Genomic DNA, 16,085 nt, shown 5'->3' on the forward strand with positions numbered 1-16,085 from the left:
GAATTCCCGGTGACATGTAAAAGATGTATCTGGCACTCTATTTTTAAAGCATCTGGATGATTTTTTTTTTTTTTTTTGACAGTAATAAACTCAACATCAGTCAATTGTAGACACATGAGGATGTAACAGTCTGGCCAAATAATTTCCCTAAGTGTACTGAGAAATCAGGCAGTTATTTTGTCCAAGCATTGAAGGTCATATCTGATCTGGCGTCTGCCGTGGTGATGTCCTCGAATAATTAAACTGGCTTTAATCCAGACAACAAAAATCAGTGTGGTTGTACTCATTATCAGCAGGGAAGTTTGAGACGGCTCCTGGTCATGGAGGTTGTTTTAAGTTCAACTCTTAACTGAGCCAAAGAGTCAAAGTTAATTCACATGGATGACAATAAATATGTCATCTCAGGAGATAGGAGTATGCTGGGGTTTCATCATAAAACTAAACTTGTGCCACGCTGTTGAACAACACAAATGCTGACCCCATTGAGTCATTCTTGTAAGGGTTTACTTCTAATTTGAAGTACTCAAGCGGAGCCTGTTTCTCTGTGTTTAGTTACATTGTGTATAAAGACTGGGGTCAGCTGTGTTTCCTCAGTGCAGAGAGGCCAAACACAGCCATCAGTGAGTAATGAAACTGTCCTTGTTAAATCTGCCATTTACCATTCTCATGTGGTTGTTTCTGTCTGTAGTCAGTGATTGCATTTCGTCTCATTGGGTTTGGCCATTATAAAGAGAGATGTTGTGCACTTTATGACACATTCTTTCTCTAGCTGTTTTCACTTATCTTTGACGTCATAAAGTTCAGTAGATTTTGTTGTGTGCATGTAGAAATTCGTGATCTTCTATATAATCAGAGTGGTCAACAGAAAGTATGTTCCAAGTCCTGTTGTGGGAACTTCTTAGCTTGGTGAATGCAAAATAACAACAGTCTAATCATGCAGATGTTGCAATCAAAGGTTTTCAGTGATAACTCTCATTTTTTTGTGGCATCACTTAAAGCATTGGATGAAAAATCACAATCTGGTCTTTAAGCCTTTGCTGACTGACTGGCTGGCCCTCCCTGATGTGCTCTTTGACTCAGTTCGGTTCCAGTTTGGACATGAAGTGGTCTTCGGGTCTTAGCGCCAGGCAGACTTTCACACATCTGCCTTAAATCACAGCTGACTGCCAGCAGAGGCCCCATTTCTCAACCAATGGTCATATTTTGCTGGAAATTGTTTCCCACATAGTTGCCTTATAGCAGTACAACAGAAAATTGCTTCAGCTAGATGCAACAGGACAGCAGTCAGGACAAATGGGAAATTATGTGCCTCAATTGCATGCTATTATCCTTCTTAACATGTTTCCTTTGACTTGTTGCCAAAAGAAAAAGCAACTCATTCAACTTCCCTACAACTCATGGACAAGCTGGGGCATATAAGCAAGGGCTCAAAACCTTAAATATATCTTAAATGTGTTGCATGTGAGTGCTTGAATTTTGTAATGCTAAATGTTCTCATATGTGTTGCAGCAAACCATCCAGTAGTCTGTTAGCATGTGTGAAATAACTGCAATCAAAAAATGTCTACACTCAACTATGTGTATTGTAGCGCATTAAGTTAAAGTGGTTTTTGATTTCACCCAGCAATAAAAGTGGGCTTTAAACACATGCCACTTTTTCCTCTCTTTAGTGGATAAAATAACACTTTTGACTTAAGGCAAACATCCGTGCTTCAGTGGCGACAGACCTCTCCACAGCTTATTTTCCACACAGATTTTCTTGTAGTGCCTTATTGTTTTTAGCCCATTGCCAGCTATCACCTGCTGCTGTTGCTGCTGTGTTGTGTGTAGGTGTGTGGGTGCGCTCAAGTCTTTGTTAAACAGACTTCAATTTGAATTCATAGAGGGCTGCCTGATGCAAGATCTATATTCAGAGAGGAGAGAACACCATTCCTCCAATGGGCCAAGGGGAGTATGAGAGAACAAGAAGTGAACTATCATTCCTCTTTTTGTGCTGGACCTCAGTCAAGACACATTTGAGTAATCAGGAACAGTTCTCACTGGATGTATCAAACTCAACATCTATTTAGTAATAAGGAATATAGCTGCACATAAACTGTGTGTAAATTTCTATTTGGCTCTGTTGGGCTTTCTATTGGGCTCTTTTCCATGCCTCTCAAACTTTTGTTTGTTTGTTTTTTTCATTTTTTACCATACTTCTTCCTGTGTACCTACCTACTCTCTGTGTTTGTAAAAAAAAAAAAAAAAAAAGCCTAAGTAAAGGATATACTGTGTAGTTTCCATAGCAACAAAATTATGCCCTATTTATCTTTGACTGAAAACACTACTTAAGGTGCTGCAAGAGATGTTTGTACACTGTTAGTCCTGTGTCTTCTTGCCTGTCCTTGTGTATCTATGAAATCACCACAGCAGAATTGTGTGTATGGTTAATTGATGGCTTCCCATCCGTCAATTAAGATGTGAGTGGCTCAAAAAACAGAACATACAGAAACAAGTGCAGAGGCTGAAATGCTCTGCCAGTAACTAAAGTCTAATTATAGAGGCCAGCAGCAAGATAGTGACAGTATAGCAATTTTGTTTAGAGTTTTAACTTTTTTGTACTTCAGAAATTATAGTACAATTTGTAATGATTCATCCTGACATTTAAGGTTTTCAGAATTTTTCAGAGGATGACAGATGATTTCTACAAAGCTACCATCAGTCTGAATCACCTTAGATAACAGAACGATTCAGTCACGTGGTCACATGGAAATGTAATCACTGACAGTACTGTGCTTTTTTAAATTTGGCACAAAATTCAAAATTTTAAGATAAATGGATGAAAGTTTTCAGAAGGCACCTACTTTACTGAGAGACTGTGTTCAGCATTCTGACTGTTTTGATCAAATAAATAGTTAGCGGGCCAGTGGCGCAATGGATAACGCGTCTGACTACGGATCAGAAGATTCTAGGTTCGACTCCTGGCTGGCTCGTGTATCTTTGGGGGGCAGTCGTGGATCAGCGGTTAGGGTGTCGGACCCGTAACCGGTGGATCGCTGGTTCGATTCCCCGTACCGGTGTCCATGGCTGAGGTACCCTTGAGCAAGGTACCTAACCCCCACTGCTCCCCGGGCGCTGCACGCGGTCGCCCACTGCCCCGGGTTTGCTGTGTGTGTGTGCACGTCACTTGGGTGGGTTAAATGCAGAGCACAAATTTCGTTGGAGTGAGTTCCCTCCAATGACAAAATATGTCACTTTCACTTTCAGTTAGTCAAATCGTTTCCACTGGGTTTCAGTTGATGAAATATTCTTTTTCGGACCCACATTTACCCATATGTGTTTTTATGAATTTTTAAAGCCTGAATATTAGCTGTAGCACCACAGGGCAGGATAGGAATACGCAGTATTTTATTATTATTTATTACGTTTCACTCTCTGGTAGCTGTCATCCAATGAGTTGGTTTTGCCAGTTAGTTGGCACCAATAGGACTATCAATGGTTATCAATGGAACTTAGTAGCTGATAACAACCAACAGCTGCGCAGCCTCCAGCAGTCGTGTGAGTGACTGAGTGAGTGAGAGTTGAGTGAGGTAGGGATCCTATACGACAAGGGAATTAGTGAATTTCTGCAGAGAAAGCAGATAAGCTCTATTTATTCCATTATAATGTGAGACTTCTCAGCTAGAATGACTGACTTTTAGGAAAAGTAATACCTAAAATTTGATTAGCTTCCACCTGGATTTTTTACAGCTGGTTTGATATTCAGGTCCAGCCCAGACTTCTATATGCGCTTATGTAGCGTATTTATTACTTTGAGTTTGATGTTCAGTGATGCATATTTGTTTTATTTAAGTATTTATTACATTCAGTTCAACAGTTATCCAAATTGTAATAAAGTTAAATATTGTTTAATGGAGGTGGAGGGATAAAGTAGCTCTCAGCTTTTTTTCCTTCATAAAACTATTGTTAATACATTAGTTATTAAAAACACACTGCTGCTACACCTCTGAGTTTGAAGTATTAAATTCAGCACTAAGCCTTGCCTCAACCCGGGGAGCAGTTTTGCACGAATAACCACCACAATGTAATGAGCAGCATGTCATTGAAAGCCCATTGGTGACTGTCAGATAAAGTCACCTGCACCTACCTTCCACTTTGAATGAGAGCCAGTCATGGTGGATCAGGTTACTAGAGGGACTATGTGACTTTTACCATATGAATGAAGCCACTGCCACTTTTTTCAGAGGGAGGTAGATTGTTCGTGGCCTGCAGACTGGATTGTGTGTTACTCAGGGCTGCTCGTCAGTCACCCCAGACGGGGCTCATTAAACTGACTCCATTAGAGATAATGAGTTGTAGGTCAGTGGTTGTGGGTGGCCTCTCCATTCAGGGCTAACAGACCACGTAACTGACAGGCTTGCTGATTTAGTTAATTCACACTGACAAGTTAATTCTGTCCCTACCTGCATCTACAGGAGCCTGAAACTGTCCTGCAACAAGGCATCCCATAAGTCAGTCAGTCGAATAATGACTGAATAATGACTCTCGAAATAAACTGGAGTTGTTATACTGATAGTTTGTGTCTATGATCTGACTTCAGAAACTGAGCAGTGATAATAACAAATTTCTACCACAGAAAACCTTGACAGGTGGATGCTGGAGTGAAGTTGCTGCAGTAGAGTAACAGCACAGTTTGCACAGTGCAGCAGCAGAGTAAAAGAGTTACAGCTTAAACCGGTCATAATATTCAAATGTAGGGTTGCAACTAACAGTTCTTTTTTTCATTATTGACTAATCATTTGGTCTACAAAATATCAGAAAATAGAAAAAGAATTTTCAGAGTGCAACAAGATGTAACTATTCTGGAAATATATTATCTACTTTGACCTCATCTATATATACTGTACTATCTACCCACTTTTAGATGGATAAATATAAATCCTGAAAAAGACTATTTTCTAGGCTGATGCGATAGGTATTGCCTGTTTCCTTGCTCCAGGTCTCTGCTTATTATTCACGCTTGCTGAGTGGTATGGGACATTTAGAAAGACGTTTAAGAAACATCATTAAAGTTATTATTTGTACATGTGTTTTTCCTGCGAACAATAAAAGTTTGCTGAGAAAATACTCACCTGATAAACAGCAGCAGGGTAAGACACATAGACATGGTTTGAATTAAGAGGGGGATTGGGGGTGCCGTATGAAGCCAAAAACGTTTGACTTGTATAAGATGAAACAGAATCTCCATTCTGCTGCACTAGTGACTACTGCACTAGTTTCTGGTGTATCCCTCATATTTAAATGGGGATAAAATAATTTCATCATGCAGCTCCTATAGACTTTCCAAATGTTACTAGACCAAATGAATCTAATTCTGATATTGGAATTAATTATTTAGCAGGGGTTGTGACACTGAAAACCTTTTTACTTTGTCAAGCCCTGAGGTATAGCATTAGCATCCTTGGCTACCACTTCTGCTGTTTGGCTTGGAAACAGCAGTTGATCAAACAATCCCACCTCAAGACCCACTGAGATTCACAATGTGTTTGAAAGTGATGTATATTGTTAATCTGATCGTTTTGCCTTGACTGTTCGCATCCATCCTTTTATGTGACCTGTAGCTGACATCACTGTGACGAGAACTGAACCCTGACCCCACATTCACAAAGGTTCTGTTGAATAACAGAAACATCTTTGGCACAACAGTCCATGATCAAAATTAAGAAAATAGGGGTGCAAGAATTCACTTTTTTAAAATATTTGCTGTGGTAACAGTAGTGTGCTGAATGTTTATGAAAGCGCCATGTGAGCATGTTCAGTGGGAGAAAAACCACATATAGTCAGCTCTGATCGTCCACACAGCATTCACATCAGTGGGAATCAGATACGTATCAGATTCAGGAAGGCCTGTGCAAGTGGCACAAATTGGAATTGAAAAGAACAGATTTCATGTGACTTGTGCTGTTCACAATGACATGAAAAGAGAAAACATTTTACATTTTAATTGTAAAAATCAAATTACTGTGTTTTCTGGACTATAGAACGCACCTGAGTATAAGCCAAACAAACCAAATTAAATAATAATAATAATATTTGTACATATATAGGCTGTACTTGACTATAAGCTGCAGGTGTCCACACTGTAACATGACATAAGTTTTCAAGTCTGGGCCATCTGCTTTTATTACCTCTGAAAGCTTTTGTTGTCTTTTTGCATTGTGTCAGTTCTTCACGCCGCCATCTCCAACATCTCACCACTGATTCATTTACGGCAAGCTTACGTGCAGCAGCTCTATTTCCTTGTTGGACTGAATTGTTCCAAACTTGATGGTAAGATGATTTTGGAAATGTTCCATAAGGATCTTGCTAAAAAAAGCATGTACTGCAGTGTTATCATTGACACACTGTGCTGCGAACACCGCATTGAACATCCTCCCAATTATGTTTCGCTGGGTTGAGTGTGGGAAGTGACAGTTACTTTCAGGAAGCTTAAGTGTCGCTAAGCCTACCATGACACAGAGCTCCATGGCATTGCACATTAACCTGCTGGAAGACCTAGGGGGATGTACCAAGGATTAGGACTTCCTTTGCTGTTGCACCATCACCATTAATCTGACCAATCAACATTTTCCCCCTCTGCAGTCATCAGGTGGTTTTGTGCTGCTGCAGCCCATCTGCTTCAAGGCTCAATGAGTAATGCAATGTGAGATGCCCCAGTGCACACTAATGTTGTACAGCACTGTTATGTGCATATTTGTAGCCCACCTAGTAGTCTGAATGAATGTTGCTATTCTCCTCTCGCCACAGACTGCTGACTGCATGTTTCTTAACCACTGAGTAGCAGTTACAACAGGGTGTCAAGGGCAAAAATGTGATCCTCAGAATAACTGACACATGTGTTTTCTATTAACATGATTTTTTTTTTCAACGATAAAATTAAATAAAGATCTAAACTGTGATTTAAGTCTCTGTATGATACTGCTGACATTCACTGCATCCTTCTTAGTTTTGAATTACAAAATTGCACAAACTTTCAGTAATCAAAATCTCATCAATCACTATCAAATTTTAAGATAAGGTAGAACTTTATCCAGAGGGAAATCGTTATGCAACCGCAGGAACACAAATTAGTAGAGAGTGCAAATAAAAAAAAACCTACAACATCAGTGAGATGTGCTAATTCAACATTCACACAATGCCTCCATGTGAATTCAGCCGATTTTAGCTCCTGATGGGCGATATTTAATATAAGGGCAATGAGGAAGGCTTGTTTCTCCTTTGTTTTGTTCAAGGTCTGCTTACATATCAATAAAGTTCATCTTATCTTATCTTATCTTATCTTATCTTATCTTATCTTATCTTATCTTATCTTATATCCAGCTGTCCTCCACATCACATGTAGTTTGCTGAGCTGGACTGTTCACAAGCAAGCTCGGTTATGACTTATCTTACGATCCATCTTGACTTATAAGTGCTATCCATCCAACATATCAACAATTACCTTTAGTTGGTACTGACTTGTCAAACTATTTCCAAGTTCAAGAATGAACTTAATAAATAAATTGTATATATTGTACATATAGCTGTCTATGCATGTACATATACAGTGTGTCTGGAGACTATTTTTTAGAGTTTTGCAGTGTTCCTTAAAGTACTTCAGCAGCACCAGTGTATAATAAACCTGAAGCAAACAATTGAAACAGCCTTCTTGTTGGCAATTACTCAACCTCTGTGTCAGCATTGCTGTGCATCCTGCAGAAAAGGTGAAAAAAACTTACAGCTAGACTTCATTATGGAGACATACTGTGACTGAGAAGGAAGTGAGAGCACAGAGTACATAAGCATGGTGACCTGTTGGTTAAACAGCCCATCCTGCGGTTGAAAGGTCGCAGGTTTCAATCCCAGCCTGAGACCACCATCGTTGAGGTCCTATAAAGCAAGAACACTCCTGTCCCAGTGTAGATTTTTTACAGAAGCACACTGACTTCATTTGGATTTACAGCCCATTTCCTTCTGTTTATATATATCTTGCATTCCTTTCATTTTGCAAGTGTCCCATAACCTTCTCAATTTTTTCAAACTTCCTCAGCCGTACTTGAAAAGTATGAATTTAAAAAATATATAGGAATATATATAATACAGAAGAATATAGAGTTTTGTAAGGCAAAAAGTTTTCTGGGCTTGTTCCTTAGCTTTTGAAGACAGTTTCAGCGGGTGTTAGGTGAATAGCACTTGAATAGCACTTGAGCACAGAGAATCAACAATAAAACAAAATGCCAAAACAAAATCAAGTATTCTGCTTTACTGTGATGGATTATCTAACATGAATGCTGTCTGTGTTTCATCACTGCACAAAATTGAATCATGGCATTCTGAGTGTAGGAAATCAAGCCTGATGGAATAATTTAACAGAGACAATGAACAGCAATATCCTAATGGAAAAAGACGATACTGTGTGATGTTGACATCTTTCTAACTGCTCTGGTCTGTGTATGTGGCTTTATACACAAAATACCAAATTCCTAAATGATCTGGTTTCTACTTGCTCCTAAATAATCTTCAAACTTTAAATGTCTTGCTATATACCTGTCTCCTAAAGTACAGGAGTGTTTAAGTCTCAACAGACCTGTCAAAACTCATACATTGAGGAATGCTGACAGTTTACGACATTATTATAAAAACTAAACTACATGTTTTCACTAGATTATCTACATTATGCAGGTCTGCTTCTTTATTTCGGTATGTTCAGTATGCGAGGACCTGGTGAGCGGGAAGAGCATTTTAACTTTCTCTTCCTGTATCAGTCTCACAAAGAATGTGTTTACAGTGGCTTTATGAGCCGGGCGAGACACTTTCTCTGCTTGTCTGCCGACAGGAATACCAAGTGGTGGTAGAGGAGTTCAGTGGTGTGCTTGATGGGGGCCACAGCTGGGCCTGATGGCAGGGGCCCAGAGCGCATCGAGCTCTGATCACGTCCAGTAAAAGCCACCGAGGTGCTGCAGTTCACGTGGAGACACTGAAAAGGTATGAAGCTGGATGGATGGTGGTCTCCAAAACAATGAAGTGCACAAATATCCTATCAGTCAATGCAGCAGCATGCAGACCAGTCGGTCAAGCCTTGTGTTGGGTAACAAATGCAGAATCAAACAAGTTGTGTATACTCTTCATTTTACGTAATTTTGCAACATTTAAAAGGTATAAGTAGACTGCACTTGCTCATTGTGTGATGACATTCCTAAAATCAGACCTTGTTGTCAGACTCACCATATTATAAATAGTGTTAATATCTTCACAGGTACAATAAAGAGATCAGTACTGTCGAAAGTCAAACTGAACATATTATTCACTCTTCAAATTTATTTTTGAAAACAATAAACAGTCAGACATTATTCTGCAAAAACAGAATTTTAAAAAAATCTAATTTTATGTGAAGTCTGTTTTATCTACAGGGAAGGAATAAATACATGAACCACAAAACAGAAAATTTTACTGCCGGTAGATGAGACACATCAAAGAAATCCTACAATAAGAGTTTAATAATTCATCGACAATGAAGACACATTGAAAATCCTTTAATCTCATTGTTTCCTCCTGATTTACGGTACAAAAAGACAGCAGGAAATGTGCTCTATCATTCTATCAAATGTTTAAATCAAATCCAAATAACTGTCCAAAACTACTCTATTCTGTATTATACTTACTGCTTCTAACATTTCTTTTGTAGCTGGTCACCTGTTTCTGTACTACAGTCAGGGACTGACTGATCAACGCCAGATACCTCCTGAGTGTTTTTAAGGTTTAAGAAGAAGAAGAGTTTTTACCTTTATCTTCTACTGTAAGCTGTCAGATAAACATGAGCCTTGACGCACATGACAGACTGGTTTCACTACAGATTTAACAGAGAAACTGCACTGGTGCATCCAATAGCATTAATTAAAGCTCTGTTGTGTTTAGGTGTCCCAGTAAACCTTGTTAGTGAGCCTGCAGTGTGACACCAGAGTCATGGATTTGACTTGAATAAAAACCTCCCATCACAAGGACTTGACACAAAGCATTTTGCATTTTGCCAAATGTCCAGTGGGTCTCTATGCTAAAAGTAAACATATTTTCTTTTATGATGCATGTAGTATAAAATACAAGCTAAATGCTGAAAGTATAAATTTAAACATTAGTTTATTATAGAATTGTTAAATGTCACATGTATAATTATTAAAGAGACCATGGGGATGACTTTATCCTTTTCTCATTAATGATTATGTCTTCATTGTGTTCTTGAAATTAAACTTTTTCCTTTTGGAGAGAAGAGATGAAAAGAAAGAAAAGAGATGTTGCCACTGGGGAGCTGCTGTGCTCATCTGCCTTGTTTTCAACAACCACAGTTTCTTGCTTCCTGCTGCTAAGCAGCCTTCCTTCCAATGTCCTAAAGCAATCCAGATCCAACTGTTGCAACACACACACACATGGAGAGCGCAGAGCGCAGAGAGGTGTGGGGTGAGACATTAACCCAAACTGGACAGATTTCACAATCATTTATCTGTGTAATCATAGTTGACAATAGGTTCCTGTGTACACGTCATGATTCCTGTTTTGATTTGTTGCTCCAGCAGTTTCAATCCACGGGCATTCACCCTGACACCTGAGCCAAACATATCATATAATAAACCCACCTGACAGAGTCTGCGAGCAGAGCCCTCACAGGTGTAAACACGCCTGTGACTGCTGTTGTTAAATACAATACAGCTTGTCAATTTATGCAAGCCAGCAGATGTTGTGCTGTGGAGTGTGGAGTCCCAGTGTAATGAACAGAGAATTGTATCAAACTGATGTGATGTCACAACAGTGTCTACCTAGATTCCCACGGGTAACACCTATTTCTATGGATAATTTACACATACAAGATCCATTCATGCATGAAATATTCTTGTCTGTTCCACAAAGAGAATTCAGCTCTCTCTGGTTATGCTTACCCAGAGACAAATCATGGATTCCATTTTCATGTCTGTGAATACAGTATGAAGATTATACTGTTGAACTGCAGACTTGTCACAGCTCAGCTTTTATCATGGACGTCTTTGAACACAAGAAGAGAGAGCTGTAAGCTGATGGATGTTCAAGCTTCAATTTATTCAACCACAAAGTCATGGAAAGGAAAGAGTTCTCATCAAAATATCAATAAAATAAAACCACAGACTGAAAACAGCAGCACTAAAACTAATGGAGTTACATTTGTTTGGTTGCACTGACTTATTCCCTGTTAAACACAGACAGACAGACACACAGACAGGACACCATTTAATGTGTGAGACTAGTGGTCTTGGCCTGCCAATGTGTTCAGAAAGAAAACACAGTCCAAATGTAGTTCATGTCCTTCACCCTCCACATTTCAAGAAAACATCTTAAGACAGCTGACTGTAACACACAGGGTTCATTGTCCTCTGTGTGGATGTTATTAGGTTGATTATTTTACCATTAACAATCATTAAACTGGGAATCAAGCATTCAAGCACTTTGTGTTTGTGTGGCTAAATATAAAATCAGGGAGTGTGTTGCCCTTTGTTGAGCCTCTCACACTGTGCTTCCTCTCATTGTCCTGTCTCGTTCTTTATGAGTGCCAGACTGATCTGTGGATGTGGTCTGGGTGCAGTCTTGTAGGAAGTGGAAGCTAACAGAGAAATTCCTGCAAATCTCTTGTAGAATTACATAGGTGTCAGGCACAGACTTTTGCATGTACTGTACTTATAAACATTTACTGATAAGCTGATGAGTATTAGGCATGAAACCCTCGATGTTAGGCAAAGTACATTTTCCACTTTGAAGAGGAGCTGCAACATGCTCCTATTAGCTTAATCTCTCTGTTCGACATGTTGTACCTTGACACTGGGAAGGAAAATTGGGAAGCTTCCTTGCTCTGGATTAAAGCTTCCATAAGTTCACTGGAATGAAATGAGATTTCTGCCTCAGAAGAATTTGGAGTTCAAATATTTTCCATTTTGACATTGAATTTATTGCCCTGCACCTGGCCTAAATATAAGAGAGTGTTCTTACTCCTACCCATCTGCACCTTTATGACCAGACTTTGTGTGTGTTATGAGTAACTTAGTGTTTTCAATGCTGGTTGACACCCTCAGGTTGTGTGCCCATGAGGTCGTCCATGCTGGTCCTGTTCCTCCTCTTCAGTGCCCAGGCTGTGGCCACCATCGGAGGAGCAGCACAGCAGGAGCAGCAGCAGTGTCCAGGCAACAACCCCAGCTCCATCCCCACAGTGGACCCCAAACTCTTCACCAAACGCCACTACCTCTCACCCAGGGTGCTCTTCAGCGCTCAGCCCCCTGATGCAGAGCCGGCGGGGTCACAGGGTGCCGGCAGGAGGACCCGCAGGCGAGCAGGGCAGCCTCAGCACCGTGGAGTTTACTCAGTGTGTGAGAGCATCAGCGTCTGGGTGGGCAACAAGACCAAAGCCACGGACATCTCAGGCAACGAGGTGACAGTGCTTCCAGACGTGAATATCAACAATGTCAACAAGAAGCAGTACTTCTTTGAGACGACGTGTCACAGCGCACACTCAGGCAACTCCGGCTGTCTGGGAATCGATGCGAGACACTGGAACTCCTACTGCACCAACTCACACACTTTTGTACGAGCGCTCACTTCGTTTAAGAACCTGGTGGCATGGAGGCTCATACGCATCAACGTGGCCTGCGTGTGTGTGCTGAGCCGCAAGTCATGGCGGCAGTGAAGTCTCTACATGCACATCTCTCTCTCTCTTCCTCTTACACACACCAACACACATACACACACACACACACACACAAGGTCACCGTGAAATACAGTACAAATACAGGCATACCTATCACCAAAGACTTCTCACCTTCTGCACAAAGTAAATTATTGGTAACCGACAAAGTATCAGGACTGCATGTATATACACCAGGCCTGGGTCAAACAGTATCTGAAGTTTGTAGCTATTATTTTTACCTGTTCAGGAGAATCAATATGAAGGGTTTCTTGCTGTGTCATTAGCATCTGACTGTCTTAGCTGCAGTTTGTAACAGGTTCAACTTATGGAAATTTAAAACTGCGCAGTAAATCAGACCTGATTGTTGAGACAACATGAGCTCAAGGCCCGTATTTATCAAACTCCTCTAGTTACACTTCAAGAGAAGCTCCATTGACTTTTAGAGCAGACACTACTAATTTATGAAATTAGTTTTATTAGTTTATTTATCAATTAACTGATTGAAAGAAAATTGGTTGCCATCGGTTGTTTTGATAATTGATTCAATGTTTCAGTCAATTTCAAGCAAAAATGTCAGACATTTGCCGGTTCCAACTTCATAAATGTAATGACTGGGACATACAGGCAATCTGAAGACATTACTTTGGGCTCTGGAAAAGTGTAATGAGAGTTTATCTCATATTGTTTTTTTTAATCGTTTTATTAATAATTAAGTCTATTTACAGTCATTGTTAAGTGGAAAGACTTTTTTCTCAAATTAAAATCCAGGGGTAAAAGTGAAGGATTTCTAGGGTGCCCTCAAAGGGTCATGGCAGGACTGTTTTTTATAGTCCACTTGATGAGAACAGATGAGGCTACATCGTAATATAGCTCAGCCTTTATGCATCAGAGGAGATCCTCAATTAATTGTGAGGCAATGCAAAAATAATGTCAGAATAAAAAATCCACCATAACCTCTCAGGGGTTCTGTATATTTTTAGCATTAAAGAAGTTTACAGTAGTTTAATATGGATAAATGTATGGATAAATAATATATAAATGCATCCCTGGCTTCAGCTGAACTACAAATAAACTGTTGTTTAGCCAAAAGTCTGATGAAGTTGCCTGATAAAATTCGCCCCACATGGCCACAGGTGATTCAGAAAATTGCAGCTCATAGGAAATTAGTTTCAGATGTCTGACTTAGCTGCTAAGGAAGGAAATTAAAAACAGCACACACTACAGCTAGACACAATTGGTATTTTATCATTTAAAACCTCTGCAGCAGGTTTAACACGAACCTCAGGTCTGATGACCTCTTTTATGTGACATTTAGGTGACTTCCACAGGACTCAGGAACTTTAAGCTGCAGCTTCTAAAGACACAGCAATGGTGTTTAAGAAACTATGTGATATTGTTCAAGACAGCAAGTTTAAACCTGTCATAAACCTTAAACCGCTGCTAAACTGGTGACAGAGCAACAGGCCCCACCGCAACACAATCATCCTAATTACAGTATTTTTCTGCCACTCATTATATTGTCCTATAGCACATAATACTCACTCTAAGTGGACTGACACAACCTACAAACTTTGGAATTACAATTTGATCCTGGTCTGATATAAGCAAAACTTTTGTTAAAATGTTGTTGTTGATATTGTTATTTATTAAACACGTCCATACATGCACTGTGTGTTTTATGAGGTTCATTGTGCGGATATAAGTCAGTTGTTCCTTCAGCAAAGACTGAGCATTCCTTTGACACAAAAAGAAATTTCGTTTTTTTTTGGCCTGGATGGAAAAATGAAGAGAAAACCCATATGGCTTCATTTTACTGCCAGTAATTTGGTGTTTTTGTTTTGGCTTTGCTTTGTGTTTTTCTTCTGCTCTCTATTCTAAAGAAAAGATATAAATACAACCAAGATTCATCAGGGTAACTCTGAATGATAATATCATGGCTTCCCATTCTCTTTGTTTTGGCAGTGACATTTCAATGTTGTCAGCACACAACTAATTGTATTCTAGGCATAAAGTCTGTAATCTATCAGACGTGATGTTTCGAAGGCCCGCAGCCCAATTTTGTATCACAGCTGACATTTAAGATATCTGATGTGAGCTCGCAGAGCTTAAAGGTAAAGCAGAAACCGAGAGAAAGAGGATGCATGACATTAAGTTTCTAGAAAAAAAAACTTTAAGATAAGTATTCTCATTGGGGCTGTCTACCTGTCAAGTTTAAATATGAGTCAACTCAGTCAGATCTCTCCAAAGCACTGGCCTGTTACAAAATATAACACTGCCCTCTAGAGGTCAAAGGTTGGAACATGTCTCTTTCGTTTAGAAACTGTAATGACATTTAAATGATGTAATGAAATTTAAAGTTTAAAATGAATTACGTTATGATTACGTACGTTGTTGTACATTCACAAACTAAAAACAACCACGAGCCAGAGTTATCTAAGCACAGTAAAGAGCCTAGTTTAGCGGAAGGCTAACAGCAAATTAGTGACTAGTGACTGCGCGTGCGTCGTGCTGCGTTCATGACTAAGTCATCGACTGGGACAACACATGACTTCCTCGTCCGTCGATTGTCTTTTACACCGATCAGCCACAACATGAACAGCATCTACTTAATATTTTGTAGGTTCCTTTTGCGCTGTCAAAACAGCTCTGACCCGTCAGGAGAAGGGACACGGGATCTCTGGGCGTATTCTGTGGTCACCGGCAATGCAATGTTAGATCCTTTGGGTCCTGTACATTGCGGGTGGATTCAGTTTATTCTGCATCCCGCAGATTTTCGGTTAGGGGGGTATTTGGTCTGCGATGTTTAGGTGGGTGGTGTGTGTCACCGAACATCCACATGATTTCCAGGAGCCAAGGTTTCCCCACAGAACGTTTTTAAACAGATGATTAATGTTATTCACTTCTTATTGTCGCGGCTGATCAGTATGTGCAATGTCGTCAATGCACCCAGACGCAGCGTACAGATGGAAGGTAATTACATGAATTACGTGAACAAAGACCTTAGGTTTCAAAGACCTCAACCTTGACTTAAGGTTGCTTCCTCAGAAATAATTAAAGTTTAATAAGTAAATGGAAACAGTTAATATGTAAGACCGACGCAATTGTAATAATTATTTTTATATAATCCATCCATCCATTTTCTATACCGCTTATCTGTCAGGGTGGTGGTGGAGCTGGAGTCCATCCCAGCTGACAACAGGCGAGAGGTGAGGTTCACCCTGGACTGGTCACCAGTCAATCACAGGGCCGACACACAAAGAGAGACACACACTCTCACACTTACATTTAGGGACAATATCGAGTAGTCAGTTAACCTAATGTGCATGTTTTGGGGATTGTGGGAGGAAGCCGGAGAAAACCCACGCAGGCAC

At 39.9% G+C, this 16,085-nt stretch overlaps 1 protein-coding gene and 1 non-coding gene across 2 annotated transcripts; both read left to right on the top strand.

Moving 5' to 3' along the window:
• Positions 1 to 2,898: 2,898 nt before the first annotated feature.
• Positions 2,899 to 2,971, top strand: trnar-acg. The gene has a single exon. It is a non-coding gene; the product is annotated as a tRNA-Arg (tRNA).
• Positions 2,972 to 12,110: 9,139 nt separating this feature from the next.
• On the top strand, positions 12,111 to 14,377 carry ngfb (nerve growth factor b (beta polypeptide)). Its single transcript, XM_046383098.1, has one exon. It carries the CDS (start codon positions 12,118 to 12,120, stop codon positions 12,712 to 12,714), a length of 597 nt encoding a protein of 198 aa, XP_046239054.1. The 5' UTR covers positions 12,111 to 12,117; the 3' UTR covers positions 12,715 to 14,377.
• The last annotated feature ends 1,708 nt before the right edge of the window (positions 14,378 to 16,085 follow it).

Source organism: Scatophagus argus, chromosome 3, assembly GCF_020382885.2.
Source record: "Scatophagus argus isolate fScaArg1 chromosome 3, fScaArg1.pri, whole genome shotgun sequence".
NCBI classification, from domain to species: domain Eukaryota; kingdom Metazoa; phylum Chordata; class Actinopteri; family Scatophagidae; genus Scatophagus; species Scatophagus argus.

What these genes read in the sequence shown, in the direction of transcription:
- ngfb (XM_046383098.1), top strand. Translation starts at nt 12,118, where the DNA reads ATGAGGTCGTCCATGCTGGTCCTGTTCCTCCTCTTCAGTGCCCAGGCT.